Source organism: Sorex araneus, chromosome 1 (assembly GCF_027595985.1).
Source record: "Sorex araneus isolate mSorAra2 chromosome 1, mSorAra2.pri, whole genome shotgun sequence".
In the NCBI taxonomy this organism is placed as follows: Eukaryota; Metazoa; Chordata; class Mammalia; order Eulipotyphla; family Soricidae; genus Sorex; species Sorex araneus.
This window is the reverse complement of record NC_073302.1, coordinates 90,907,939-90,935,502: the sequence shown is the minus strand read 5'-3', so window position 1 is coordinate 90,935,502 and position 27,564 is coordinate 90,907,939. Positions and strand designations below refer to the sequence as shown.

The window sequence follows — 27,564 nt, the reverse complement described above, 5'->3', positions numbered from 1 at the left end:
TAATTTTAAAAATAGTGTTTATTTTGGAAGTATTTGCAAAACATAAATACAAAAACTTCTTTAAGAGGGTTAGAGGAGAAAGAGGAAATGTATTAGACATATTATAACAAGGTCACCAGCATTTTAATTTTACTTTCCCAAACATTAACTTCAGTTCTACTGAAATAGCAGCTATCAGCTAAAAATTTTATTTTATTTTTAGCTAAAATGTTAAAATAACATAAATATCATTATGAGATGTAACAAAGGGTTAATATTTTAACCTTAAAATACCCTTAAAGTACCAATATAACAAAATAATCTATGCCTCAAGCTTATCAAAGCCTCTGATTTGGAATTATTTCCAAGGAGGTGAATGAACAGAAACAATCACTTCTATATGAGCACTCTTGTATGCTACTCTTGACTATGTAATGAACTAGTTTCTTGGTTGTTCCTTCACCAATCAATTCGACAGGGCCGTGGAACAGTTTTGCTTTGACAGTTCCTGCGTGAGATCTTCATACACTTGTGTAAAGAGGTCTTCTTCAGATTTCATTCCATCCAGGTAAACTGAGGAGAAAAGAAAGCAGGCTACAGTGTGAGCAAACTTTTTGCTAGATGTTTACTCTGGCACTCTCATCATTTGAGAATATTAAGCACTGTAGCACTGTCATCCCGTTGCTCATCAATTTGTTCAAGCAAGCACCAGTAACGTCTCCACTGAGAGACTTGTTGTTACTGTTTTTGGAATATCGATTACGCCACGGGTAACTTGCCAGGCTCTGCCATGAGGGCAGGATACTCTCGGTAGCTTGCCGGGCTCTCCGAGAGGGATGGAGGAATCAAACTTGGGTTGGCTGCATGCAAGGCAATGCCCTACCCTCTGTGCTATTATTGCTCCAGTCCCAGATGAGAATATTAAGAAGTTTATTTATTTTATAATTTAGGGGGAATAGGGTTGAGCCACAGCCTGTGATACTCAGGGGCTTTTCTTTTTTTTTTTTTTAATTTTTCATTAGAGAATCATTGTGATGTACAGTTACAAACTTATGAACTTTTGTGCTTGTATTTCACTCATACAGTGACCATTTACCCATAGCTCCACCAGTGCCCATTCACCTCCACCAATGATCCCAGTATCCCTCTCACCACCCCCACCCCATCCCCACCACCCCACCTGCCTCTGTGGCAGGGCATTCCCTTTGTTCTCTCTTCTTTATGGTGTTATAATTTGCAATAGAGGTATTGAGTGACCTTCATGTTCGGTCTATAGTCTACTTTCAGCACGCATCTTCCAACCCGAGTGGGACCTCCCAACATCCTCTACTTGGTGTTCACTTCTGTATCTCAGTTGCCTTTTCTCCTAGCATGTGAGGTAAGTTTCCAAGCTGTGGGGAAGACCTTCAGGGGCTTTTCTTGATTCTGTACTCAGGAATCACTCCTGATGGTGCTCAGAACACTGCACGCAGTGCCTGGGCTCAAACTTGAACTGGCTGCATGTAAGGAAAGCACCTTCCCTTCTGTACTATCTCTCCTACTCCAAGGATATTAATATATTTAACCAAAGAGCCTAGACTAAGGGAAGCTGGGGGGCAGGGAGCCGCTGGGTATGGCTCACGAGAGGCCCAGTGACAAGAGCAGAAAGTTTCAGCAAGGGACACACTTGACAGGGCCACTGATTCCAGACTCAGGAAGCAAGTACTGAACAGAGAACAGCAGAGGGACAAGACTGGGCCACTGCCCGCTGGAGGTGAGCAAGTGGTGAGGGACAGGACAATGACACCGATATCTGGACTGGGCCTCAGGAGGGACCTTGCTCCTGGGTAGGAGGAGAGGCCTGGGCATACCTGGGTCCATCTGCTTAAAACACGCAATACGTTTCTTAAGCATCTGAGGTTCGTATGCGAATCTTTCATCCAAATTCTCAAGAACCCAGGGGCTCAGGGGTACATGCACTTTCCCACTGACACTCTTCTCTACTACAGATACTTGCAGCTGCTTTCAGGCGTTCTTCTCTTTCCTCTCTGGCTTTTGGTGTGTCGTACCACCTTTGGGGATCCCCCGCCTGCCCAGCAGACACTCCTTTGTTCAGTTACACCCATGCAAGTGTGGTAGAGAAGTGGCTTCCCAGGCGGGTAGGCAGTGCAGAGTGAGGGAGTACTGGCATGTGTTTGACCTGGGCTCGATTCCTGGTACCTCACTGTCCCCTGCGTACTGCCCCGTCCCTGCTGGGTGTGGCCCAGAGGTCCCCAACACCGGCAGCGGGACCTCCTGTGGTCCTTGCACTGACCAGCTGCTCTTGTTGGCTAGGAACAGCCAGACAGCACTGCTTGCAAGTCCCTCCACACCCTCCCCGGTGTGGCCAACTCGAGGAGGCCTTCCCTCACCTCTGGGACCCAGGACGTTCCTGTCGCAGGACTTAATGCACCGGAACACACAGCCAGTGTTGCACATGCACTAACTGGTACTGGAACGGGGCTTTCATAAAATTAGGGCTGTTTTTCAATTTATGTCCTTTGTTGTCACCAGGGTGATAAAATACTTGTTGAATGAATGGCGTCTACAGATTGACAGGCGTTGGCAGAAGGCTTGTAGTGGGGAGAGAAGGGGAGAGGAAAAGGGAGTGGGAGAAAGAGGAGGGGGAGAGAAGGAGAGGGAGGAGGGAGAGGGAAGGGAAAGGGAGAGAGAGAGAGACAGAGGGAAGGGAGAGAATGAGAGCAAGAGAGAGAGAGAGGGAGAGGGAGGGGGAGAGGGAGAGAGAGAGGGAAGGGGGGAGAGAGAGAGAGGGAGAGAGAGGGAGAGTGAGGGAGAGAGAGCGAGCGAGCAAGAGTGAGAGAGAGCGCTGAGCCTGGTGTTGAAAATGAGCTTCAATGCAGAATGTTCCGGCTTAAAGAGTCCCCTGGGAATGGCCTTTTTGGGAAATAACAAAACTAAGGAGGAATTGCCCCGCCCTGAAGTAGCCCAAAGCCATGAGGATCACCTCCATTTGAGATGAAATTCCTGAGCTCTTTGGAGGTGGAGAAACCGAGGCACCACCCAGAGGCATAAACCGGCCCCCTGTCCTCCAGGGGAGTGACCCCTCAGACTGGGGTTCCAAGGAGAACCCCAACGTGCTGATAAGCATATTGAAGGACCATCAAGAGTCCAAGGCTTTTTCTGTAAACACCCGGATTAACTTTTTGTTTACTGTTTGATTTTGAGGTCACACCCAGTTGTGTTCAGGGCTCCTCCCGGGGCGTGTATGTGGTACTGAGGCATGAGTCCCAGGGCCCTGCCTCCTGTACTGGCTCTCTGTTATGCATGTGGGAAGCTCTAGACTCAGGCAGTCTGGAGAAACTGTATATAACCTTCTCCCAAAAACATTCTCTACTTTTTCTCCTCCGGAGTGGCCCATGTTCTCTCTTGAACATGCATCTCTCTTTCTCTTCCCTCACATTTCTGTAAGTAAATTACCTTCAATAAAACAATTCCACTTCACTCTTCGAAAAATGAGTCCTTACGGGGGCTGGAGATATAGCACAGCGAGTAAGCGTTTGCCTTGCACGCAGCCGACTGGGTTCGATTCCCAGCATCCCATATGGTCCCCTGAGCACCACCAGGAGTAATTCCTGAATGCAGAGCCAGGAGGAGCCCCTGCGCATCGCCGGGTGTGACCCAAAAAGCCAAAAAAACCTTTAAAAAACCCCAAATAAACAAAAACAAAAATGAGTCCTTCAGGGGCTAGAGGAATAGGACAGCAGGGTAGGGTGTTTGCCTTGCACTCTGGCTGACCCGGGTTTGATTCCTAGACTCTCATATGGTCCTCTGAGCACCTCCAGGAGTAATTCCTGAGTGCATGAGCCAGGTGTGATTGGCGGGTGTGACCCAAAAAGAAAAAAAAAAAAAGAGTCCTTTAATAAGTGAATGTATTTAAAACGCTTCCCAAAGTCCTCTCATTTGTGTAGTGTAGAGTAGTTTTCAACCTCCTTGGAGGTCGGCAGTGCTCAGTGCTAACTCCTCCCCAGCTGCGTGCTCAGACATCACTCCTGGCAGCGATGGGGGGAAGCCATCCTGGCAGATACCAGGAACTGAATCTGGGCTGGCCAGATTTTGAGTGCAAGGCAAGCAGTCTACCTGCTGTCCTATCACCCCGCCCCCATTTTCAACCATTTACAGATGTGGGCAGCACTGGCCTGTGGACCGAGGGGGAACATCCTGCACTGAGGCAGAGGCCGTCAGGAGCTTCCCTGGGAGGAGAAAAGGCACTCACCGATGTCCCAGGGGACGTGCTCCACTTCCTGCCTGTGTTTCAGGTACATGGGCCAGACGTGGCCGTCAAAGTACCCCGGGGGATCTGGAGGCTCATAGACACGGGTGCTGTTGGGACAGATGGGGATTGTCTGTTGCCGGGAACCACATTGATGTAAAGTGACACAATGATGGTGAGGGTCACAAGAGCACCCAGAGACTGAATCCAGACTGAATCCAGACAGGACTGAATCTACACACACATTAGGACTCAGAATGGCAAGTCAGAGATTACAACATGGATTTAGTTCTCTGGCCTAAGAAGGGACTTTGTTAAGTACATATTTAGAATTCATAATTAATAATGGATAAAATAATTAAGGGCAGGGTCAAGGCTGTGGCTCAGTGGCAGAAAATATGCTTGGCATGTGCCAGATTCAATATCTGGCACCACAAAAAAAAAAAAAAAACCAAAAACCACAACCTCTAAACAAACAATAGAAACAATTAAGGACAAGTATCAATGGAAACCATGATGGAAATACTGGTACATTAGCTTGTTTTAAATTAACTGGTATTGTAGCTGCTGCCAGAATACAGAACCACCATCTAAAAACTCACATGCAACATGGTGATCGCTTCATTTGAAGACTGAGGGAGAAAATAAAAGCCATAAACCTCATATGAAGGTCTCAGAAAAGTCATCTATGATACCCATGAACGACCATTTATGGAAAACGGTTCTGCTCCTTGTGTGAAACACTCGTGCTTCCCTTGTTTCAAAAATGACGCTTGCTGTCTGATACCGTGCTTCCCTTGTTTGTCCTAAATTTTGTTTTCTGAATTTCTACCCACAAGGTTGATTTCCAAACATACCTCCTCCTCCTCTTACATTCTTCATACGGGATGCTCAGGAAATAGCTTCTGTTCCAAATTCTGTCCAGGGGCCTAGAGTAAGAGAATATTTAGTTTACAATTCCTTCTCCCTTCATTCACGCGTTCATTCATTATTAGAGTGAGGTTTCTTACTTGTAATTAAAGAGAAGGAAGCCTTCGATGATTAAAATAGGAATGTCCTCAGTGCTGGCCCAGTCCGCTACTGGGGATTGCCTGGGGCTCTCCATCCAGCAGGAAATGGCTGACATCATTTTTTCCATGTTAAGGGCTTCAAGCACTTTAAACAAACATACAAACATATGAGATCAATATAGCAAGGAATTTTGTGGCTCAGACTTCTAATCAAGAGAGTCTCTTGCCCGAACGCCTGGCTGTCTTCCCCGGGGCCCCTCGGAGGGCATGGGCTCCTTTCGGGGCTGGAGCAGTAATACTGCGGGTAGGGCGTTTGCCTTGCACGAGGCTGACCTGGGTTCGATTCCCAGCATCCCATATGGTCCCCTAAGCACCGCCAGAAGTGATTCCTGAGTGCATGAGCCAGGAGTAACCACTGTGCATCGCCGGGTGTGACCCAAAAACCAAAAAAAAAAAAACACAAAAAACAAAACCCAAAACCCTCTCATCGGGCCAAAGAGATAGTGTAGCAGGCAGGGTGTTTCCCTTGCATGTAGAAACCCAAGTTCGATCCCTGGCATCCCACATGGTACCCCCATGCACTACCAGGAGTAATTCCTGAGTTTAGAGCCAGGAGTAACCCCGGAGTATCGCCGGGTGTGTAACCCCTGAGTATTGCCCCAAAAAGCAAAAAAAAAAAAAACATTCTTTCATTCTTTTAACTTAAAGTAATTTTCTCATTATTGTTTTCTATTTTATTTATTTATTTATATTTTATTTTTTTTGGTTTTTGGGTCACACCTGACGATGCACAGGGGTTATTCCTGGCTCTGCATTCACGAATTACCCCTGGCGGTGCTCAGGGGACCATTTGGTATGCTGGCAATCGAACCCGGGTCGGCCGCATGCAAGGCAAACGCCCTACCCGCTGTGCTATCACTATAGCCTCACTATTTTATTTTTTAAAATCATCATTTCTCTAAAAATTATTTTTCTGGCTTTGTTTTTTTTTGGAAGGGTGGGGGGAGTGGGCCCCCTGAAGGTGCTCAGGGACGGGGCAGGACACAACTACTACTTCTCAGCCCAGCGGGCGGTAGGTTCAGTGTAAAGACCGGAGGATGGGTGCTGCTGGGCACTGCAGTGCTTCGCCACCCGGCTGTGCTGAGGCCCTCCAGGTCTGTACCCGGAGATGCTTGGGGGACAATGTGCTGCCGGGGAACCCAATGAATATGGGGCACAGCAGGCATGCGCTCTAACCACAGAACTCTCTGAGGTCTTGGCCTCAACACTCTCCGTCACATCCTCCACGCCCCACTCCAGAATGGTGCACACCAGGCAGTGCCAGGGATCAGACCCAGGAACTCATACATGCAAGGCACATGGTTTTACCGCTAGGCCACATCCTGCCCATCCTTTGACATATAAGTCCCTGTCTTTTCAGCCATTGTTGGGGGGTGAACTCTTTTTTTTAAATTTTTTTTAAATTTTATTGTATCACCATGTGGAAAGTTACAAAGTTCTCAGGCTTATGTCTCATTTATACAATGCTCAAACACCTGTCCTTTCACCAGTGCACATATTCCACCACCAAAAACCCCCAGTATACCTCCCACCCCCCACCCCCGCCTGCATAACGGATAAATTTCACTTCATTTTCTCTTTACCTTGATTACATTCCATATTTCAACACAAAACTCACTAGGGGGGTGGACTCTTGAGCAGGGCGAGGCCAGCAGGGCTAACTCTGGCAGAGCTGGGGGGGACGAGAAATTACACCCAGGGCCTCCACATGCCATGCAACTGCATCAGTCCTTTGAGACATTACCCAGCTAGCAACTGCTTTTTAAATATTTCACTTATTTATGAATTGAATAGACATATATATATATATATATATATATATATATATATATTCTGGTGGCTATCACAAAGATTTCAAAATTACCTTGACACACCTTAAATATTTTGCATTTACCTAATAAGTTCAGATTTTTCCTAAAGACCAATTCTGTGAGATACTTGTACATATTAATGAATCTTTTTAAATTTCCATTTTCTTTCTTTTTTTTGTTGTGGTTTTGGTTTTGGTTTTTTGTTCCATACATGTAGCGGTAGATGACGGACAACAGACAGATTGGGCGAGAGTTGTCGATGTCGTGGATGTCTCCCTTCTTGTACAACAGAACGGTCCTGCTGGTTTTCCACTGAGATGAAACCTTGTATTCAGACAGGTAGTGTGTGAAGAGTCGGGCCAGTGTATTGATGAGTACTGGTGGCAGATTCTTCAGGTGTTCGGGTCTGACCTTGTCTGGACCAGGTGCTGTATGCGTCTTTACCAACGAAATGGCGTGTTGGATTTTGGAAGGGAGGATGCTGGGAACGACATATCCATCCTGCGGAATTTGGTATGCTGTTTGTTGTCTACAAGTTATTCACTCGAGTCATCCTGAATAGAATAGGCAGAACACTAGACAAAGGACAACCATGTGAGCAAGCAGGGTTCTGAAGGGGATTCAGCATGATTGACCATATCCACACAGTGACCAAACTCATTGAAGTTTCTCGAGAGTTCAAGATGCCGCTCTGTCTAATGTTCATCGACTTAAAGAAGGCCTTCGATTCTGTTGAGACTGAAGCAGTCATCGAAGGCCTAGCCAAACAGGGCATTCAAACTCAGTATATCAAGATCCTCCGAAAGCTGTACTGTGGATTCACCACCAGGATCTCACCATTCTACAAGGAAGTGATCACTGATGTAAATAGAGGGGTGTGGCAGGGTGATACCATTTCACTGAAACTCTTCAGTGCCATCCTCGAGAACATCATGTGATGAATGGAATGGGAAGGAATGGGAGTGAAGATAGACGGTCGGCAATTACACCACCTCCACTTCGCTGATGACATCGTTCTCATAACGCCAAACATTAGCCAAGCAGCACAAATGCTGGCCGACTTCGACCTCGAGTGTGGAAAGGTCGGGTTGCAGCTGAATCTCAACAAGACGATGCTCATGAAAAATGAACTAGTCCCTGAAGCTCCATTTGCTCTCAATGGAACGAACATCTCTGAATGCAGCAGCTATGTGAACCTGGGTCGAGAAATCAACACGAAGAATGACTTGGCGCCAGAACTGCGCAGGAGGAAGAGAGCAGTGTGGAATGCTTTCAAGAGTGTTGAAGAAGTGATTAAGAGGATGAAGAACCTCCGACTCTGGGCACATCTTTTTGATTCCACCGTTCTTCCTGCACTAACGTACACCTCAGAGACCTGGGCCCTACGCAAACAGGATGAAAATGCTATTCGGATATTCCAAAGAGGAATCGAAAGAGCTCTGCTTGGAGTATCACATCTTACTCAAGTGCGAGAAGGAATCTGGAGTTTTGACCTCCATCGATGGTCAAGAATCAGGGATGCTGTCTCGTTTGCCAAGGAATCAAAAATCAGATGGGCTGGACATGTAATGCGATTCAGAGATGACCGCTGGACTAGAGCTGTTACTGACTGGATTCCATGGGACATCAGAAGACCATGTGGCTGCCCACCAACTAGATGGTCAGATTTCTTTGTCAAATCCCTGAATGAATAATTTGAGGCTCTTCCTGTTCCTGGAGCAAGCAGATATCATGGGCTGCACTAGCACGCAACAGGGACAAATGGTGATGTTATTGGTGCCCGCTTGAGAAAATTGAAGATCAATGGGACGACAAGTGATACAAGTGAAGTGATACATGTAGCAGTCAGAGCTTACTCCTGGCCCCCTACTCAGGGGCCATTCCTGACTCGGGGTGTGGGCTGCTGGGCATAGAACCCTAGCTAGCCCTGTGCAATGCAAGTCCTCTCCCACTGTATCATCTTTCCACACTGTTCTCATGAATCTTTCAAAGTCATTTTGCTCTTTATCTCAATCTCATTTCCAGGCAAGTTTTTTGTTTTTTATTGAGTTGGTGTCATCATTAGATAACTGTTATTGCTTAAAAATTAATTTACTAGTATAGGGGAAAATAATTTATAGTTCTTTGACTGCATTTGAGATTTACTTTTTATAGTATTTAATCGAATTGTATTTAATATGCACTGGGAGCTATGTAATATTTAATCATCTTTTCTAGATATCTATGAAAGGCTTTGACAGTTTTCAGTTAGAATATCAATGTTTTTCTTAGTGGTTTGAAAAACTTGTTTAAATTAGGAATGATTCTTTGTCAACTGTTGAACTTTTTCTTTTTTGTTTACTTCTTATTTTGTAATAATCTTACTTGCTGTCCAAAGTAAAAAGGGAACTAAAGAAAGAAATCCTGGCTTCATCTCAAGTTGCTAGAACATGGTATCCCTTCTAAGAAGATTTTCTCTCTTTAAACTATTAAGTGTCTTAAGAACAAAGTGATTACATAACTTTTTTCTCTACGGTAAAAAATAAAGAATATGTTTTCAGCTCTTGAAGAGGGTTTTCTCTGCTGATAGTTTGCAAAAGTTCTCAATGATCATCTTAATCATGAAAGTTGATAAGACTGTTAAACATAGTTTTGCATGATATCCTCTGCAGGAAAAGAAATGTTTTTCTGATGAATTTTTATTCATTTAGCTTCAGAGCAGTACTAGGTTGGGCAAAAGACTGAGGTAAATTCATTTAAAAATATTCACCAGTCTTTTTCTTTTTGAGCCACAGTAAAGAGTTAAAAACAAAACCCAACCTGCAGCCCTGTACTTACTTTGGGAAGGAAAGTTCTAGGAAAGTTTCAGGGAAAGGTTGGAGGAAGGAGCCTAGCTGATCATTCCCAGGCAGACAAGTAATATATCATTCGCAAGCCCATCTTGAAGAAAAATCTGCATCATTCCAATATTCTCCATTTTAAGTGTAAAACTAGGAAGAATACCTATTGAAATAACTGAAGACAAGTCATAAATGTTTATAAAAACAGGTTTAAAGTGTATTTAATTCATTTTTAGGCTCTCCATAGCTAGCCAGATTATTTTAGGTTTGAAAAAGAGAATGAACATGAGCAAGTAAGTTACAAACACATCTACTTACCATCGTACTGCAGAAATCCATTTTTATCTTTTTCTATCTCAGACTCTGGCTAGAAAAGTAATAAAGTGTCCATCAAAACTCTGCAGTACAGAAATAATATAATTATATAACTGATTAATATGTGATGGGCAGGAGATATACATCAGGTAAGGCGTCTGCTTTGCGTACCTTTGACCTGGGGGGTTTGTTCCCTAACACGGCATGTGGTCCCCCGAGTCCCGCTAGGAATGATCCCTAAGCACAAAGCCAGGAGTAGGCCCTGAGCACTGCTGGGTGTGGACCAAAACCAAAAACAAACATATGAAAAATGTCTAATCCTGGCTTTGGGCGATCAAGCGAATACCAAGATCAGCACCAATTAGTAGTGCCACCTAGTGGACACACCACACTACTGCACCGGGCCTATCTTCACTGCCCAAAAAGACTTTTTGGATATAATTCCAATAGATTTGCTGCTACAACTTTTTTTTTTTTTTTTTTAAAGATTGTTTTTGTTTTGGGGCCACACACAGTGATGCTCCTCAGGGGTTACTCCTGGCTCTGGACTCAGGAATTACTCCTGGCAGTGCTCAGGGGACCATATGGGATGCTGGGGACTGAATCTGGGTCCGTGGGGTGAAAGGCAAGTGCCCTCCCCGCTGGTCTATGGCTCTATCCCCTCCACTAGAACCTTTTTGTGTGTGAAACACACTGTCAAAGAAGCTTTACAGGTACCTTAAAGAAATCATCTTGAGATATGACACTGCAGTTTGGCAGGCGCTTCTGCAAATTCTTAGCCAGTGTCGTCTTTCCGCCATTTGTCACTCTACAGTGTAGAGGGGAAAAAGGGAAAGAAATTATTTAGAAAATATGACAATATGTATACAAAAACCCCCATAAGTCATTTAAAAAATGACCTTACAAACATATAAAACATGGATGGTCTTTAAAGCGTAGTTTAGAGCTACTCCCCCCCTGCGGGTCCCGCCACGGGTCTAGGGAGATTGCTTGATCGCGGGGTGGGACAGGGCGCTGCACAGGTGTGCTGGCAGGACCAGGCCCAGATACGATACTGCAAACAAAAGCCTTTTTATTTTTATTTTTCTTGTCTACGGTGGAACATTTACCGGTTTCTTAAGCATCACAGAGAATACAAGCTACACATTTTAGGGCTGTCCTGAAAGTTGACACGTGAATGACATGGTTTGGGCACGCGAACTCACTTATATGTGAATTTTTTCCTGCCTCCTCCCCCAGCACCCTGCACCTCGCACAGCCCATCTCCATCCCCCAGCCGGCACTCTGCTCTCGTGTCTTTAGCCCGGAGCTGAGGAGCTGCCAGAGATGTGTGAACGGACGGGGTCTTGGTGGACTCGAATGGGAAAGTGACATCTTCATTTCCCTGCATTCTAACACATTTCACTTCCCTTGAATTATACGGGTAGTGAACAGTAGTGGTGCTAAAAATGCCCATGGCAGGAAGAGACAGTTCAAAGGTCTAAGCACATGTGTGAGGCTCGGGGTCTACTCCCCAGCACCACTTGGTCCCCGAATGCTGGGAATGACTCCTGAGCACAGAGCGCCCCCGAGCATCACTGGGCGTGCCCCAAAACCAGAAAAGGAAAGTATAAAAATAGTACCCATGGCTTCATCATTAATAGAAGTCACAGAGATTTTCATATCAAGTTGCCACTGGGGGCAGATATTGTGAACAGATATGCCAGATGGTATTAGTTAAAATTTAGGGCAGTTTTTAGATCACCATCAGGACATTGCTATTTAGTAGCAACAACAACAAAAACTCATAATTCCATAATTTGTTTCTAGTACGCATGTTCATGTGTGTGTGTGTGTGTGTGTGTGTGTGTGTGTGTGTGTGTGTGTGTGTGTGTGTGTGTGTGTGTGGGCCACTCCTGAGCTGACTCTTGACTCTCTGACTCTCTGATCAGGGATCACTCATGGAAGTTCCCAGGGAAACATACTTGATGCTAGGGCTAGAGCCTGGTTGTGGCAAGCCAAGTCCCCTGCCTCCTGTACTATCTCTCCAGCCCATTTCTAATGTATTTTAGAAAAATGCCGCACTATATCCCAGCACTTCATGGTCCCCTGAGCATGGCAGTGGGCCCAGAGCCCCAGGTGAGGTCAAACCATCCTCTACCCCCCTCCCCCGCAATTCTGTGCAGGGCTGGGAGACAGTACAAGGGCTGGAGACTCCCAAATCACATTCCATCTGCTGTATTTCCCTGTACCCCCTGCCCCCAGCATCACTGGGTCTCATCCTGGTGACCCTATGCACTGCCCATCTGGCATACTGTAAAGTCCGAGTGGCATTGTATCCTCGGAGCCTGGCATTCAGCCCTCCGCGGTCTGGTTGACCAAGGGTAGCCAGGAGGAGGTCAAAATAATTTAAGTGTAATTGGCTTTACATTTGTTCCTGTATTTTACTTTGTACATCTGAAACTGTTTAGCTGCGATGTCAAGACATTACTATACCAACAGATAATTCACAGAACACGAAGCACCTTCTGCACAATGACCGAGCCTGTGCTACTCCCACGTGAGATGAGCTATAAGGCTTATAGTCGAGAAAAGGAAGAAAAGAACTAATATTCATCAAAACTGGCTTACTTGATACAGTTCCGTTATTGACTAAATACCTTATACTGACAAAGCAGAAAGGATTTGGTTCACAAGAGCTCTTGTTTATCCTTTGATAACGGGGAGAGTGAGTGAGTGTTACCTTGAGAAAATGGTTTTCCCCTGGGCCTTATATATATATATATATACATATATATATATATATATATATATGTAACACCATAGACTGCTAAAAGAACCTGATGGTTATGAATCCTTTCCCCTAACAAAACAAATATGCAGCAAATTCCAAGGAAGGCCATGGATTCTTCCTGAAACCTTCCGAACAATCACTCTGCCTTAAATAATTCCTTCCTGGCAGCCCAGGGACAGGCCCTCGGTGCCCCCAGCCCGAGATGCCAGAAAGGCAGCAGAGAGAGGCGGCGGCAGCTCTGGAAACACCATGTCGTGGTGCCTGGAAGAAGTTCTCGGGAGCTGCGTGTAAGCCGTGGGGGCAGTGCCAGGAGCAGGCCAGCAGGTCTGCCGGGCGAGGGCGTGATGGCGCCACCATAGTGCTGGGAGGAGGCGAGTGGAGCTCAGAAAGCAGAGAGTGCGGGGCCCAGGCACCCACCCGCCCCAGCTCCATCCCTGGGGGTGGGCGGGGGCTCCTGAGCATCACTGGGGTGGCACTGGGGGTCCCCAGCAGGCAGTACCTGTTGTTCAATCTTGCTGGGAATGGCTGGGCCCTGGGCTGCCTGAGCACTGCGTGGAGCCCCCAAGTCTCCCCCCCCCCGCCCCCTCCAATAATACCAACAGAGAGTGGGGGCAGCCTGGGGGTGTGCTTCAGTGGTAGAGAGCTGGTCCCTGCATCTTCTCGTTGTTGTTTGTTCGCTTTGTTCTGTTCTGGGGCCACACCTGGTGACCCTGTACTCAGGGATCCATCCCACAGGAGATGCCGGGGATCAAACCCGGGTTTGCCGCCTGTAAGGCCAGCTTGCTACCCTCCGTACTCTTCATTGTGGCCCTTTGACTCGAGTCTTAATCCTGAGTTCAAGCCTCAGGACTGTAAAACCACAATCAACCAGCCAATGAAAACAAAAGCAGAAAAGGACAGTGCTTACAGCACTTGCCTTGCACACGGTGACCCGGGTTCATCTCTAGCATCTTGTGGGCTTGCCCAAGGCCCATCAGAAGTAATTCCCGAGGACAGAACCAGGAGTGACCCCTGAGTATCACTGGACGTGACCCAAAAACTAAAAAACAAAAACAAACAAAAAAAAGGAGCCAACTCTTGGGTGAACCCAGATGCAGAAAGATGAGGAGGAGAGATGCAGCAAAACAAATCTTTGGAGACAAAACTGCACTCTGGGCTCAAACCTTCCCGAAGCCTGTCTAGCCCTTAAGCCAAGACATTTCTTCTCTTGTTTACCAGTGGCCTCCACAGGCAAGGGCATTCAGATTTCACTCTAGATAACTTAGAATCAGACAGTAAGAATGAACTTTGATTAGATAATTACAAAACAAAGACTAAACATGCAGTCTATGTAAAAAAGGCTAGAACTAGAAGTGAGAACTTGGGACGGAGCGCCTGTGGAAAGGAAGGTGATCGGACGAGCACTGCAGAGGAACGTGGGTCTTTGGTTCTCAGTCCACAGGAGCGAGAAAAGGCACTCTGGACATTTGGCTCACTCAATGTCACTTCTGATTACAACAGTAATGTAGCACTGTAGCACTGTCGTCCTGTTGTTCATCGACCCACTCGAGCGGGAACCAGTAACGTCTCCATTGAGAGACTTGTTGTTATTGTTTCTGGCATACTGAATATGCCATGGGGAGCTTGCCAGGCTCTGCCATGCGGGTGGGATACTCTCGGTAACTTGCCGGGCTCTCCGAGAGGGATGGAGGAATCAAACCTGGGTTGGCTGCATGCAAGGCAAACACCCTACCCGCTGTGCTATCACTCCAGTTCACAGTAGTGTAATATAACAATATTTCTTCCAAATTACCAACTCCTAATCCTGTCTTCAAGAGAGGTTACTATCTTTTTTTAGGTTTTGGGGTCAACCCCTGCTGTGCTCAGGGCTTATTCTTGGCTCTACACTCCGAGATCACTCCTGGCAGGGCTCTGGGGACCATGTGTGTTCCAGGGATCAAGCCTGGGTCAGCTGCATGCAAGGTAAGTGCCCCTCCCATTGTACTATTGTTTCGGCCCCCAAATTTTATAGTTTTATTAAAAAAAATTTTTTTTTTTTTGGCAACACCCAGCAATGCTCATGGGTCACTCCTGGCTCTGCACTCAGGAATTATTCCTGGCAGGGCTCAGGGGACCATACAGGATGCTGGGATTTGAACCTGGTTGTTGCGTGCAAGGCAGGCCCCTGTCTGCTGCGCTGTCGCTTTGGCCCCGAAGGTTTATTAACTGTAGCACATGTATCACACACACTGGGAGTGACTCAGAGTAACGAGGAATGTGCAGGAAAGCCCATGCTGCCTTTGGGGAGCTGTCCATGGCTTATTTTCCGGTGCAGCTCTGGCCTGGGGCAGAGGGACTGGAGCAACGCCACCTGCCGAGAACAGCGCGGGGGATGGGCCTCCTGTTTAAAGCTGGGCATACCCCGAACGCAAGGATGAATTTTCTCTGCCCTGCTCAAGGTGCGGCCATCTGGGTGGAGAGTGAGACATCACCATGAGCCAAAGCAGCGTCCGAGAACCGCTGGCCTCTGGGGTCAGCCCCAGGATGACGGGAGTAGAGCAGGAAAATTATCTCCTGCCTCCTGTTTCAGCTCCGGGCCATCCCCGCCGCCTGCTGGCACTCAGGGAGCGACACTCCTGCTCTCCAGGACTCGGGGGCCTTTCTCCCGGCTTCTCTATCCCACCCCCCTTATACTCATAAGAGACCTTCTTTTTTTTTTTTTTTTTTTTTTGCTTTTTGGGTCACACCCGGCGATGCACAGGGGTTACTCCTGGTTCATGCACTCAGGAATTACCCCAGGCAGTGCTCGGGGGACCATATGGAATGCTGGGAATTGAACCTGGGTCAGCTGCGTGCAAGGCAAATGCCCTACCCGCTGTGCTATCGCTCCAGCCCCGAGTGACCTTCTTGAAAATCTAAACCAGTAGCAAAATTACTCACCCCCCAATTCCAATGACAAAGGTTTTCATAATTAGCTTTGAAAATCACGTCTTCCTAAAATTTAAGAAAAAAAAAAAGAAAAGAAAATGAATGCTTATCATTAAGATGTCTCAGGGTCAAAGACTCAGCCTGAGCTTCACAGGGTCAGCTGAGGGAGGGTGATGACCGAGACATCTGTGGCTTCCCGGCCCTGGGTGACCCCCTTCCCGCCTCCCGGGGGCACCCACACAGCCCACCCTGCAGAGGGCCCCAGGACAGCTGGCCCTGCTGACAACACATAGGATGGCGTTTTCCATTTGTCTATTTTTTGGGGCTTGGGGCACACCCGGCACTGCTCAGGGCTTACTCCTGGATCAGTGCTGAGAAATCACTCCCGGTGGTGCTCAAGGGACCACATGGGGTCGGGGGATGGAATGCAGTCTGGCTGTGTGCAAAGCAAGTGCCCTGCGGGCTGTATTATTGCACCGGCCCTTTATTTGATTCCTTAGTGAAGCCGTAAGGATTTCAGAAGTGCAGTGAGTAATTCAGTTTTCTGAAGAGGGCTTACAGGCCTCAAAGGTTTGGGAACCTCTGATATGCCTACTTCTGGTCACACTCTACTGCCAAGTGCTGGCATGCTCAGGTGTAGCCAAAATCCAGGAACTGAGAGGCCTCCTGTGGTCCTGATCCTGGAGGTTTGTTTTCATGAGGGGGAGGATCCCTGGGCCTCAACACAATGAGGTTTCAAGCTCCCCCGAGTTGGCAGCGTGACTGATCCCCTGAGCTGACCCAGCAACCTGCAGGGCCTCTGCCTCTCTCCCCTCTTTTGCAACGGGGGAAAGGTGGCCCATTTCCTTACCAAGCCTGGTCTAGGGAGAAGATAGAAAAACGATTCTGGAACTGGTCCAAGCAGTACATGTGTGAGATTTGTGGACCAAAAGGCAAAACCAAAGTTATCATGCAGGTGTTTAGATCACTGTCACTGTCATCCCGTTGCTCATCAATTTGCTTGAGCAGGCACCAGTAACATCTCCATTGTGAGACTTGTTGTTACTGTTTTTGGCATATCGAATACACCATAGGGAGCTTGCCAGGCTCTGCCGTGTGGGTGGGATATTCTCGGTAGCTTGCTGGGCTCTCCGAGAGGGATGGAGGAATCGAACCCAGGTCGGCAGCGTGCCCTACCCACTGTGCTATTGCTCCAGCCCTAAGTGTTTAGATAACAAGAGATAAACCAGATTATTTTTGGTGGTGCTCGGGATTGAACCAAGATTCTCATAATGCACTACCATTCCCACTCCTTCCACCTATTTTTTTTTTTCCCAGGGGTCATATCTGTCGATGCTCTGGGGTTACTCCTGGCTCAGTATTCAGGAATTACTCCTGGCAGTAGTTGGGGGACCACATGGGAATGGCATGCCGGGGATCAAACCTGGTGTGAATGGCAAGTGCCAAAAAAAAAAAAAAACCCAAGAAAGGAAAAGAAAGGCAAGTGCCTTACCTGCTGTATTATTTCTCTGACCCCACCCCCTCCACTCTTTTTAAAAAATGAAAGTGAAAACAATAATAATTCAGTCCAGTCTTACTTTTCGGGAATGCATGAGTGTTAAGGATAGGAACAGACTTTCTTATTTAATTGGGATTAGCATGTCCCTTCCTAGACTTCAAAGGCAATGTTGCCATTCACGCAACTGGCTGCCGATATCCTGGTGAAGAGTCACAGAGTGACCACAGGCCCTGGTCTCGTGTGGAGGGCCTGGACGGCTGCTTCACACTACAAACTCCACCCCAGGGAATCTTAGAATACAGCTCTACGGTGGCTGCCCATGACCGATAATGTTCTTTATTCCTTCAAGAAGGTCGGTTCGGGTGGGAGCAACAGCACAGCAGGTACGGCGCTTGCTCTGCACGCAGCTCGCCCGGGTTCAGCTCCTCGTCCCCTGAGCTGCAAGTCCCAAAAACAAAACAAGCAAGCCTGGGTGAGACAAGAACCCAGCACTGACATCAAGAGAATCGGGCAGGGGGTGCCGCTGAAGCACACGCCTTGTTCAGTCCCTGGTACCGCGTGCCCTCCCCTCGCACCGCTGGGTATGGCCCCCACAAGCCCCACAAAATTAGTAATAGTGACAAAAGTCTTGTGTTGGGGCCACACCCACTGGTACTCAGGACTCACTCCTGGCTCTGTGCTCAGAGAATCATTTCTGCTGGATAGCCGGGGTTCAAACCCAGGTTGGCCATGAGCAAGGCAAGCGCCCTACCCACCATTCTATCACTCCAACACGTTTGAGGTTTTGTTTTGTTCTGGGGTCACACCCAGCAGTTCTGGGGACTAATTCCTGGCTCTGCATTCTGGGGTCACTCCTAGTGTGCTCTGGTGATTCATACGGGTGCCCGGGATTGAACCTGGGTCAGACGGGAGATCATCTTTCTGGCCCCATGCCACTACTCTTGCCCTTATCCTTAATGGTATCTTTCCTGCTATTTTGGTAATAAATGTCCTTTCTCCTGTAAAATGATGTGGGCAGTAGGTAGCCTCCGTGGGGGTGGAGCTCCCAGGAACTTGGGCATTTGCATGTGCTCCTTGCTGTTTTTTTGTCAGGAAGACTGTCAGCACATAGATTCTTAGAGTTAGCTGAGCCCGAAGCTCGCTAAGACCAGCCCTTCATTTTGCTGAAGAAGCAAGTGGCCCAATGGCGAAACTTGGCCAAGCCCAGCTAGTAAACTGACAAGCCACAGAGGAAACCTGGCCAAGTGAGCAACGAACCTGTTTCCACTCTGTATTTCTCCCAAAAAAGTTTTAAAAAAAGGTTGCACATCTGCTGAACTAATTATAAGGCATGTATAACTGATGCCATTTTCTAAAAATTGCTGGGTTACGGGCACACGTTAGCTCTGCAGGCAGGAGGGCAACGGATTCTGGTCTTCCCCCCTTCTTGCCACACCTGAGAAAACTCCAGGACCACCTAGCATGCAAAGAAGTGAGTGTCGTGATGGCATCAGAAATAGGCTTTGTGGGAGATGTTTAATTTTTTCAGTGGAAACTAGCAATTCAGAAGCCAGAAGTAAGGAGGAGTCAAGAGCTTTCCTATGGGGCTGGAGTGACAGTACAGCAGTTAAGGCACTTGCCTTGCACAGAGGACCGGAGTGGGGTCCTCAGCACCCCACATGTGCCTCTGAGCCCAGCCAGAAGTGACCCCTGAGCTCAGAGCCAGGGGGAAGCCCTAAGCAATGACAAGTATGTGCCTTCCCTCCAGCCCCCCTCCCCCACCCAAACACTGGTTTGTTAGTTTTCACCCCTACTTGCAAAAGGCCAGGCAGGATCTGGGGTCTAACTATGTGGTAGAGCGTGTGCCTCCTATGGAGTAGGATTTGGCTAGACCCCCTCTCCTACTCCCCATCCCTGAAAAAGTGAAGGAAAGAAAATTCTGGCAATTTGATGGGAATTTTCACAGACAAATCAACTTTTCATCAAAACAGAAAGCCTCCATTCCGTATTAGCGAGAAGGCAGCCTACTAGAGGCAGTGCTCACCTCCCGCCTGGCACAGGGCATGAGCAGGTGATAATGCTCTGGATTAATGAGGAATTGAGATGCAACCAGAGAGGCGGCTGGGCACAGAACCCTGCAGGCCTTTTACTTCACAGTGCCTCACGCGCAGGACGATTCTCAGTGGACTTCAGAGTGAGAGCGGGCAGGGTCCACCAGGCTGTTTTTCACTGTCTGGTGGCCTTCTTGGAAACAATTTCTAAATTAGATGAAAACCTTTTATAACCAAGTGTGCCAGGCTGCAAACGGACCTGAGTAGCAGTTTCATGAGCCCAACAGAAACTCATCAGCTAAGTGTGAACCACTGATGTCTGCAGAGATGGTTCCTTGGGCCCTTCCAGCTACCGGTCCAGGCTCCGGTCACGTGGGATCTTGACCACCCCCAAGCCCAGGGGCTGTTATAGAGTCTCTGCTCCCAGCAAGAGCAAAGCTCTCCTTCACAGCAGAGATTCTCGCACACGAGGAGAAGCCAGTGAGCCAGCCAGGGGCGTAAGGTGGCTAGAAGATGACCTCAGAGCGTGCTCCGGGCCTGTCCAGTAGTGCAGGGAGTGAACCTGTGGTCTTGACGTGCTCCAGCCCTCTGGGTCACCCCCCCATCCAGATGAGCACTTTTAGTATTTTTTTAAAAAGGCATCAATATATGTTGTTGAGGGTTTCCCATAATCCATCCTTTTATTATTATTCCATCCTTTCCATAATCTATAATTTCCATAATCTATCCTTTTATTATTATTCCAAATCTCATTACTACATGGTGTATATTTCGGATTGATATTGTGATGTTTTTAATTCCTTAGTTTGGAGGCCGCACCTGCGGTGCTCAGGACTTGCTCCTGGCTCTGCGCCCGGGATCACTCCCTGCGGGGCTGGACAACAGCAGACGGCGCTGGGGACCGAACCCGGTCGGCGCGTGCAAAACCTTTAAATGAGTTTCCAGGGCTTCTTGCGCCTTAGTTTTATGCAATGGATATTTCTGATTGGCAGGACTTAGGAAATCTTTTCCTGCCACTGTTTAAACTTTGGTAATCAAAGACCTGAGCAGAGAGCCGGCAACTCCCCGTGGACAGGCTCAATCATTAACGGAAACTTGGAACCAGCCTTGGTAGAAATTCGGAACCATCATTCTATGAGGGTTTTTTTTTTCCCCTCTTCTCAATTTTCTTTCTCCAAACGTGCAACCGGCTTCTAAGCTGCCCGGTGCGACGTCACGTTTGCACCCCGTGCGCCCCTGGGAGCGTCCCACCCCCCCTCCCTTCCGGGGCTCCCCGCCAGGGGCCTCCGGCGTCTGGGACAGTGGCTGGGCCACCGGGCAGCGCCCAGGACATGCCGGCGGGCTGTGCTCTAACCAAGCAGCCCGGAGCTCGCCACTTGCCGCCCGCTCGCCTCGCTTCCTCCACCCCTTCAGAGCCTTACGGGCCGGGCGGTGCAACACTGCGCGTCCTGTGCTCCGCCGGGACCCCCCTTAGCGAAGACCTCCCCCCTTAGCAGAGACTCCGGGAGGGCTTCCCGCGGGCCACGTGTCAGCCCGTTCTCCAGGGTCAACAGTCCCGGGGGTCTGCCTGCCGGCGCCAGGCTTGGGCTGCAGCCTGGGAATGTTCTGGTTTTTTTTTTATTTGTTACTTTTTGGGTCACACCCGAGGATGCACAGGGGTCACTTCTGGCTCTGCACTCAGGAATTACGCCTGGTGGTGCTCGGGGAGGGCGGGGGACACACCATGGGGTGCTGGGAATCGAACCTGGGTTAACCGCGTGCAAGGCAAACGCCCTCCCCACTGTGATAGCCTCGTCCTGGGAATGTTCTGGAAGCGCTGGGGGCCGAGCCCAGCGGCGCAGCGGGGTCACACAGGTACTCACCGGGCGCCACTAGCCGGACTCCTTCGCGGCCCAGCGGCGGGCGCGCGCCTGTCACAGTCCGTGGCGGCCCGGCCGCTGCCGCGCGCCTCTCCGGGGCCGGTCACCGGCTGCATGGGCCGCGGCCGGGGCGGGGCTTCGGGCGGGCACGCGCACGCGCTCCCGCGGCCGAGCCCGGCCGGCCCCTTCCCATCCGCGGAGCGCGTCTCCGGCGCCCCCTGGCGGCTTCCCGCGCGCCCCCGCCTCTGCCCCGTGTGCGCCCCGCCGCCGCCTCAGTCCCCCCACGCGCGCCCCCGCCGACACAGCCGCGCGCGCGCTCCCCTCTCTGCCGCCGCCGCCGCCCCCCTGCGCACGTCCCTGTCCCCTCCGCCCCGCGCGGCCCCGCCGAGCTCCCGCGGGGGCCAATCAGCGGCGGGCGGGCGGCGGCCACTTCCTGGTGGGCGGGGCGGCGGGCCGGAGTCGGGCTCCGCAGCGCAGGCAGGGGCGCGCCGGGCCGGGAGCGCGCAGCGAGTCGGGAGCGCCGGAGCGTCGCGGGCCCTTCGTGCGTGGGAGCCGCCGCCCGGGACGCGACATGTCGAAGCCGCCGCCCAAGCCGGTGAAGCCAGGTGAGGGTCCCCGCCCGCGCCCGGCCGCGGCGTCCCGGAGGCGGGGCCCGGGAGCTGCATTTTCGGGATCTTTCCGCTTTTGATTCCGGGAGTCGCCCTCGGCCCCCGGGCTGGCTCCCGGCGCTGTTTCTGCGAGTTTCGGCGCGGGAGAGGGACGCGGACGCGACCCGACAGGCCCGGAGCGACCCCCGCCGCTCCCCCTGCTCCCTGTGTCCGGCCGGGTCCCTGTCCCCAGGCCGCCCGCGGGACGGGGAGTGCGCGGCCGGGGTCTGGGGTCCGGCGGGGACTGGACCCGCCCCGGCCCGGAGCGGCCCCCTCCCGACGCGCCCGAACTGCCCGCGCAGGAGTCCTGGGGTGTGTGACGGGCAGCGCGAGCTCGTGTTAAAGGGACTGGTGCGATTCGGCACGGAACTTTCGTATTCATTCGCGTGTTAATGTTTTGGGTAGAGTTGGGGGTGGGGGGTGGGGCCCCCCCGACGGCGCCCCGGACTCTCGCCCGGCCGTGCGCCAGGGACCGCCGGTGCCCGGGACGGACCCGGGTGGGCCGCAGGAGGGGCAGCTCACCGCTGAGCATCCTCCGGCCCCTCGCGCGCAGTTGGATGGGCAGGAGCTGGGAGACAGGTAAATTGGCAGATCAACCTCAGTACACGCTTCTGCCCCGCCCCGCCCCGCGTAAACTCCACGCGGTATTTTATTGCTACCAAGCGCCCAAGCAACCTGTTGCGGGGGTGGACAGGGATAGTTTGTCCAGGCTTTGGCCTGGAGCTCTTCCCTTGTTCTGTGGGTTTCTGCCTTAGCCCGGCGTGTCCAGCATCTTGTTTGAACACACGCAGAGTCTGGTCAGGGTGTGAACCGGTCTCTGAGACCTGGGCTCCGTTCCGAGCAAGTTGGGGTGTGGCTGCTGGAATGGGGTTTTGCCCCTTGCCAGAGAAGAACTTGCACTGTAAATGGGTGTCTGGGGCGTTCTGAGCTGGGGTCTGTTGGGCCTCTAGTGTCCAACACAGCTGGGCTGGTCTTTGACAGTTAACACAAGCCTATGAACGTTATTTCAGAAAGCAGCTCTGGGGCTTGTCATCTGCAGCGGGGGGGGGGGGGGGGGGGGGAGGGGGCGGGCTGGGCTGGCAGATTGGGGCTGTACCCCTGGCACCATTTGTTGGGGCGGGAAGGGGTGCGTTGGTCACACCAGCTGTGCCCAGGGCCCACTCCTTGCTGTGCTGTAGGGGTCTGGAGTGCCCAGGATTGAATCTGTGTCAGCCAGACGCAAGGCAGCACCCTACCTGCTGCACGATCCCTCTGACCACCCTCCCCCCCCCCCCCCCCCCCACCAACCCGGTTTGTTTGAGAGATACCAGAGCGCTCCTTTTCTGGAGCAAATTCTGCAGTGCTTGGGGACCCATACAGGGTACCAAGGGTCGAATCTGGTCTGGCTGCTTGCCAGGCAAATGCCCTACCTGCTGTACTATCATTCCGGCCACTCTTTTATTTATTTATTTTGTAGCAGCACAGTCACCAACATGTTACAAATTTTTTTTTTCTTCATCATCATGTTCTTTTTAATTAATTTTTTTTAATTATATTTTGTGTGTGTGGTGTCTGGCATCAAACCCAAGACCTTTTCTCTACCTCTGGGCCACATCTTGACCCCTACATTGAAAATTTCAATAAAGTGTTTGTGTGAAAGAAGGGGAAGTTGTGCTTTGGGTAGATGCACTATGGGTAGAAGTGGCAGAGGCTCGGGGCAGTCTTTAGCAGGTCACTGCTGTGTCACTGATGTGTTGCTGACGCGTCAGCTCTGCTCTGGAAACCACCTCTTTCCATCCGCCCTTGACTTCAGTGTTAATGAAGGCCAGAGCGAGAGTACTGGGGTTAAGGCACTTCCTTGCATGCTGCCAACCTCAGTCTGGCACCACCCGTGGTCTCCCAGCACCACCTGGTGTGATCCTGTGACACAGAGCCACGACCAGCCCTTGGGTACTGCCTGCTCTGGTTCCTCCCCCATTCTGTGTCTCCGTCCTCTCCCCTCCCACCACACACAATGTGACTTCTTGCAGTAAGCTTTCCTGATATGTCCCTGGAAAAGAGGGGGAAACCTCCTTTGCCCTCTTAGATTCTGTATTTTGGTCTTGTGAATTAAGCTGCTGGCAACAGATTAACAGATAGAAAAGATGTAACCGCTAATTGAGATGTTTTAATTTCTTGTTTATATCGAATGATTCTATAGAAAAGATGTGAGTATCTAGGACAATGGTTAGATGTGGAGAGGAAACATTTAGTTTGAGAGTTGGATAGAAAGAGAGAGTCAGATTGGATGCCCTTCGGTGGGTGAAGTGAAGATTGTCTATCACGATCCTTAATAGAGTAGGGAAAAAAAAACAAAATTCTCTGTTAAGAGAACTTAAGGAGATTGGGGAAATTGTCAGGTATCATTAGAGAAACAGTCTTGGTTTCTTTGAACAACTGCCTGGTCTTGTGTTTATTTAGACTGTTTTTAGTGCACTTCTACATTGTTTTCACTCTTTATTATAATAAAAAGTGCTGGGGCTTGTGGACATTAAATCCAAAAAGGAAAGTCCTGGCAGTAAAACAGTTGTATGGAGAATATGGGCATTGCCTGTATGGTAGGTGCATCCAAAATGTTCTCCAGAGAGATTGTACCAGTTTGCCTTCCTGCCGAATAAATGTGGAAACACGCCTTAAGCAGAAAAACCGCGGCATGTGTTAGCAGAGAGTGTCAGTGTGATAGTATCAGACTGTCCCGAAGGCAGCAGGCCGGGGGCTTCTGCAGTCTGAGCACTGGCCACAGGAGAGTAGGAGTTTGCGGGTCAGAGGGGCAAATGGCCACTAAACTGGGCTGAAGTGAATGAATGGGCGTGTCCCATCTGTGTGTGCTTGCTGCAGGGGAACCTGGTGTATGCGCCTGGAGCTGTGAGCCCGCGGGGTTCACTCTGTGTCAGAGAACGTCGTCTGCGTGAGGCAGCAGTTGGTGAGAACGGGCACCTGTGCCACCCCGGAGGGAGAACCGTCACGTGTCAGCAAGGCTCAGCTGAGTTGTGTGATTGAGGGTGTGGCATGAGTTTCCGAGAGACACAGCTTGAGGGAAGGGGAGGGAGCCTCATTATTTTATCTTATTTTACTTTTTGCTTTTTGGGGTGACATCCAGTGATGCTCAGGGGTTGCTCCTGACTCTGCACTCAGGAATTATTCCCGGCAGTGCTCGGGAATGTGGGATGCTGTGGGATGAATGTGGGATGCTGTAGATTGAACCTGGGCTGCTGTGTGTGAGGCAAACACCCTCCCTACTGTGCTGTCACTCCAGCCCCGGGAGCCGCGTTATTGCCAAACATTTTTACTTTATGTGAGGGCAGGTTGTAGGCTTTTTTTCCCCCCTTTTCTTTTAACAAGTCACAAGGCAACTTCTGCTACTAATGAGTCAGAGTTGGGGAAGAATTTTGTATCTGTGCATTTGGTTAGGGTGGGATTTTTTTAAATATTAAAAAAAAATTATTTTTGTTTTTTGTGTAGGGCTTATCCCAGCCATGCTCAGGGCTTACTCCCGGCTGCTCCCTAGGGACTGTGTGTTGGGGTTGAACCCGTGTCTGCTGGGTGCAAGGCAGACGCTTTCCTCACTGTGCTATCTCTGGCCCCAGGTGGGGTTATCTTTTTCTTTCCTCTTCCTCCTTCCTGCCCTTCCTTTTTCCCCCTTAAACTATGTGGTTTACAGAGTTGCGCATAATGCACTTCGTCCAGGGCTTCTAGGGTTCCAACACAGGCCGGCCACCAGAGCGACCTCCTCGCCCCGTTTCCCAGCCCTCCCCGAAGCCCGCCCCCTTAGCAGGCACATAGTCATTTATTTAATGTTGCTTGTTACAACTAAATTATCAGAAGTGCTTCAGTAAAAGTCAGTCTGTGAAAATTGTTCTCTTACCACTGTGTCCTAAGCCCTTGTCTGCTGTTTAACGCAGTGGGACTCTTCAGATGCTTGTTTTGATTAATGTTGGTCAGTGCTTCAGCTGCCTGCTCTCGGGACCGGAGAACACACTCAGACTGAGTCTTCCCCATCTGGTGCTCTGATGCCTGGGCACGTGGACTGTTATTTGAATTTAAAGGAAGAAAGACTCCAGAGACCTGCAGGATGACGGCTGCAGGCCCCTTACAGGAAGGGTCTGAGGGCTGCCTGAGAGAGTGGCTGACACCCGTACCTGTCAGGGTCTTGACTGGCTTCTGAGAGTATTTACTTCAGCTCATCAAGGAGGACTTGCACAAGATAAGGAAATGACTTCTACCTGAAGAAAATTCTAGAAAGACTGTATTTCCTAGGAACCACCTAATCAAGTCACTGCTGAGGAGCTGTTGCTTCTACATCCCAGCTCCCTGAGGACAACTGAGGGCAGCTTGGCCGAGAGAAGAATGATTTTGGTGTGTGTGCAATGGCCAAGTGGCTCAGACTGCAGAGGATTTAGAAAATTCCAGAGTTTCACATTTCCTTGCTTGAAAACCACGTACTTACATCTATGTCAGAAATGCTGTTGCCCCAGGTTGGCGGGGTTTGCTGGCTTCTCTGGGTTGTGTTTGCTCTGAGTCAGCGCAGGTTTGTCAAAGGTGATCGGACATCGCCAGGACAGTCCCTTGCCGGTTTCACCGCAGCAGGAGCCACTCCTTCCCGAGCTAGTTTTCACGCGATATGGCAAAAACTGAGAGTTTTCTACCTTGCTTTTCTGTTGGGTGGTATTCTCTTCGACTCCTCCGGACCGAGGTTCTAAATAATCAGCCAAGCTGTTCACTGTAACCCAGGCCCATGAGACGCCGGGAAGTGCTGTTGGTTTAGGGCGGCCACCACTTCCTCTTTCGGAGACTCTGACACGGCCCTATCGAAAGCCTATCTTTAGACCCCTGTCTAAAGCCTCTCTCTTTTAAACTTGTTTTATTTTTGCTTTCTGGGCCATACCCAGTGGTGTCCAGGGGTTTGCACTCAGGAATCACTCCTGGTGATGCTTGGGAGACCATCTGGGGTACCGGGGGGTGGAACTCGAGAGGGTGGAGTGCAAGGCACGTGTCCTCCCCGCTGTCCTGTTGCTCCAGCCCTGCCTTCCCCTTCTTGAAGACCAGTTCTCTAGCTAAGTGCCAGTGCTCAGTGACCCCTGGAACCTGACCCTGGCTTGATAGGAGCTCTGACCTCCATCGTGCTCTCCTGCCCGGTTCTTGCTAAGGACTGAGTTGTTGAGGCCTTGACTTCTGTGCTGGGACTCTTGTTGGCTGGCACCCGGTGTTACTGCTTCATAACTGTTGTCTGAAGCTTTACCAACACTTCTGTCTGTCACCCTTGCCATTGGCTACCCCCCCACCCCCGGCACATTCTGACCTGGACACTCACCCCTGTGTCCCTTGGATTATTTATTTATTTATTTATTCATTCATTCATTCATTCATTCAGCCGCCAGGGCTGGCTCTGTTGGGGCAGAGAGGGGACCTCACCCCTCCATTGCCCCAAAGGAGACAGCCTGGCCTGGGGTCTGGCATATCTGTGGTGTTCCTTGGATCTCTGCTAACAGTACCAGTACCGTTTTGATGATGTGCCTCTTAACGACGGTTCTGGGCCTGCCTGCTCGGCGTGGATTCCCCACAGGCTCCTCATGTTCTCCCCATCTAGCC

At 50.0% G+C, this 27,564-nt stretch overlaps 2 protein-coding genes across 3 annotated transcripts in view; one reads left to right on the top strand and one right to left on the bottom strand.

Annotated features, from left to right (window-relative positions):
* On the bottom strand, nucleotides 1–21,571 carry NMRK1 (nicotinamide riboside kinase 1). 2 transcript variants are annotated; one of them, XM_055145971.1, is made up of 8 exons: nucleotides 21,314–21,447; nucleotides 15,936–15,989; nucleotides 10,961–11,051; nucleotides 10,247–10,295; nucleotides 5,239–5,383; nucleotides 5,086–5,157; nucleotides 4,232–4,338; nucleotides 1–552 (listed from the first exon to the last, which is right to left on the bottom strand). In XM_055145971.1, the coding sequence occupies exons 2-8, from the start codon at nucleotides 15,962–15,964 to the stop codon at nucleotides 446–448; spliced, it is 600 nt and encodes a 199-aa protein (XP_055001946.1). In that variant the 5' UTR covers nucleotides 15,965–15,989; nucleotides 21,314–21,447; the 3' UTR covers nucleotides 1–445. The 2 variants fall into 2 exon arrangements, with proteins under 2 accessions (XP_055001946.1, XP_055001936.1); XM_055145961.1 differs by lacking the exon at nucleotides 15,936–15,989 and having other exon boundaries at nucleotides 21,314–21,571.
* Nucleotides 21,572–21,740: 169 nt separating this feature from the next.
* Nucleotides 21,741–27,564, top strand: part of OSTF1 (osteoclast stimulating factor 1) — a 50,838-nt gene continuing 45,014 nt past the window's right edge. Inside the window, exon 1 of the mRNA XM_004612960.3 lies at nucleotides 21,741–21,915. Within this exon, the coding sequence (XP_004613017.2) occupies nucleotides 21,882–21,915 (34 nt within the window). The 5' untranslated portion in view covers nucleotides 21,741–21,881. The remainder of the gene's footprint in view (nucleotides 21,916–27,564) is intronic.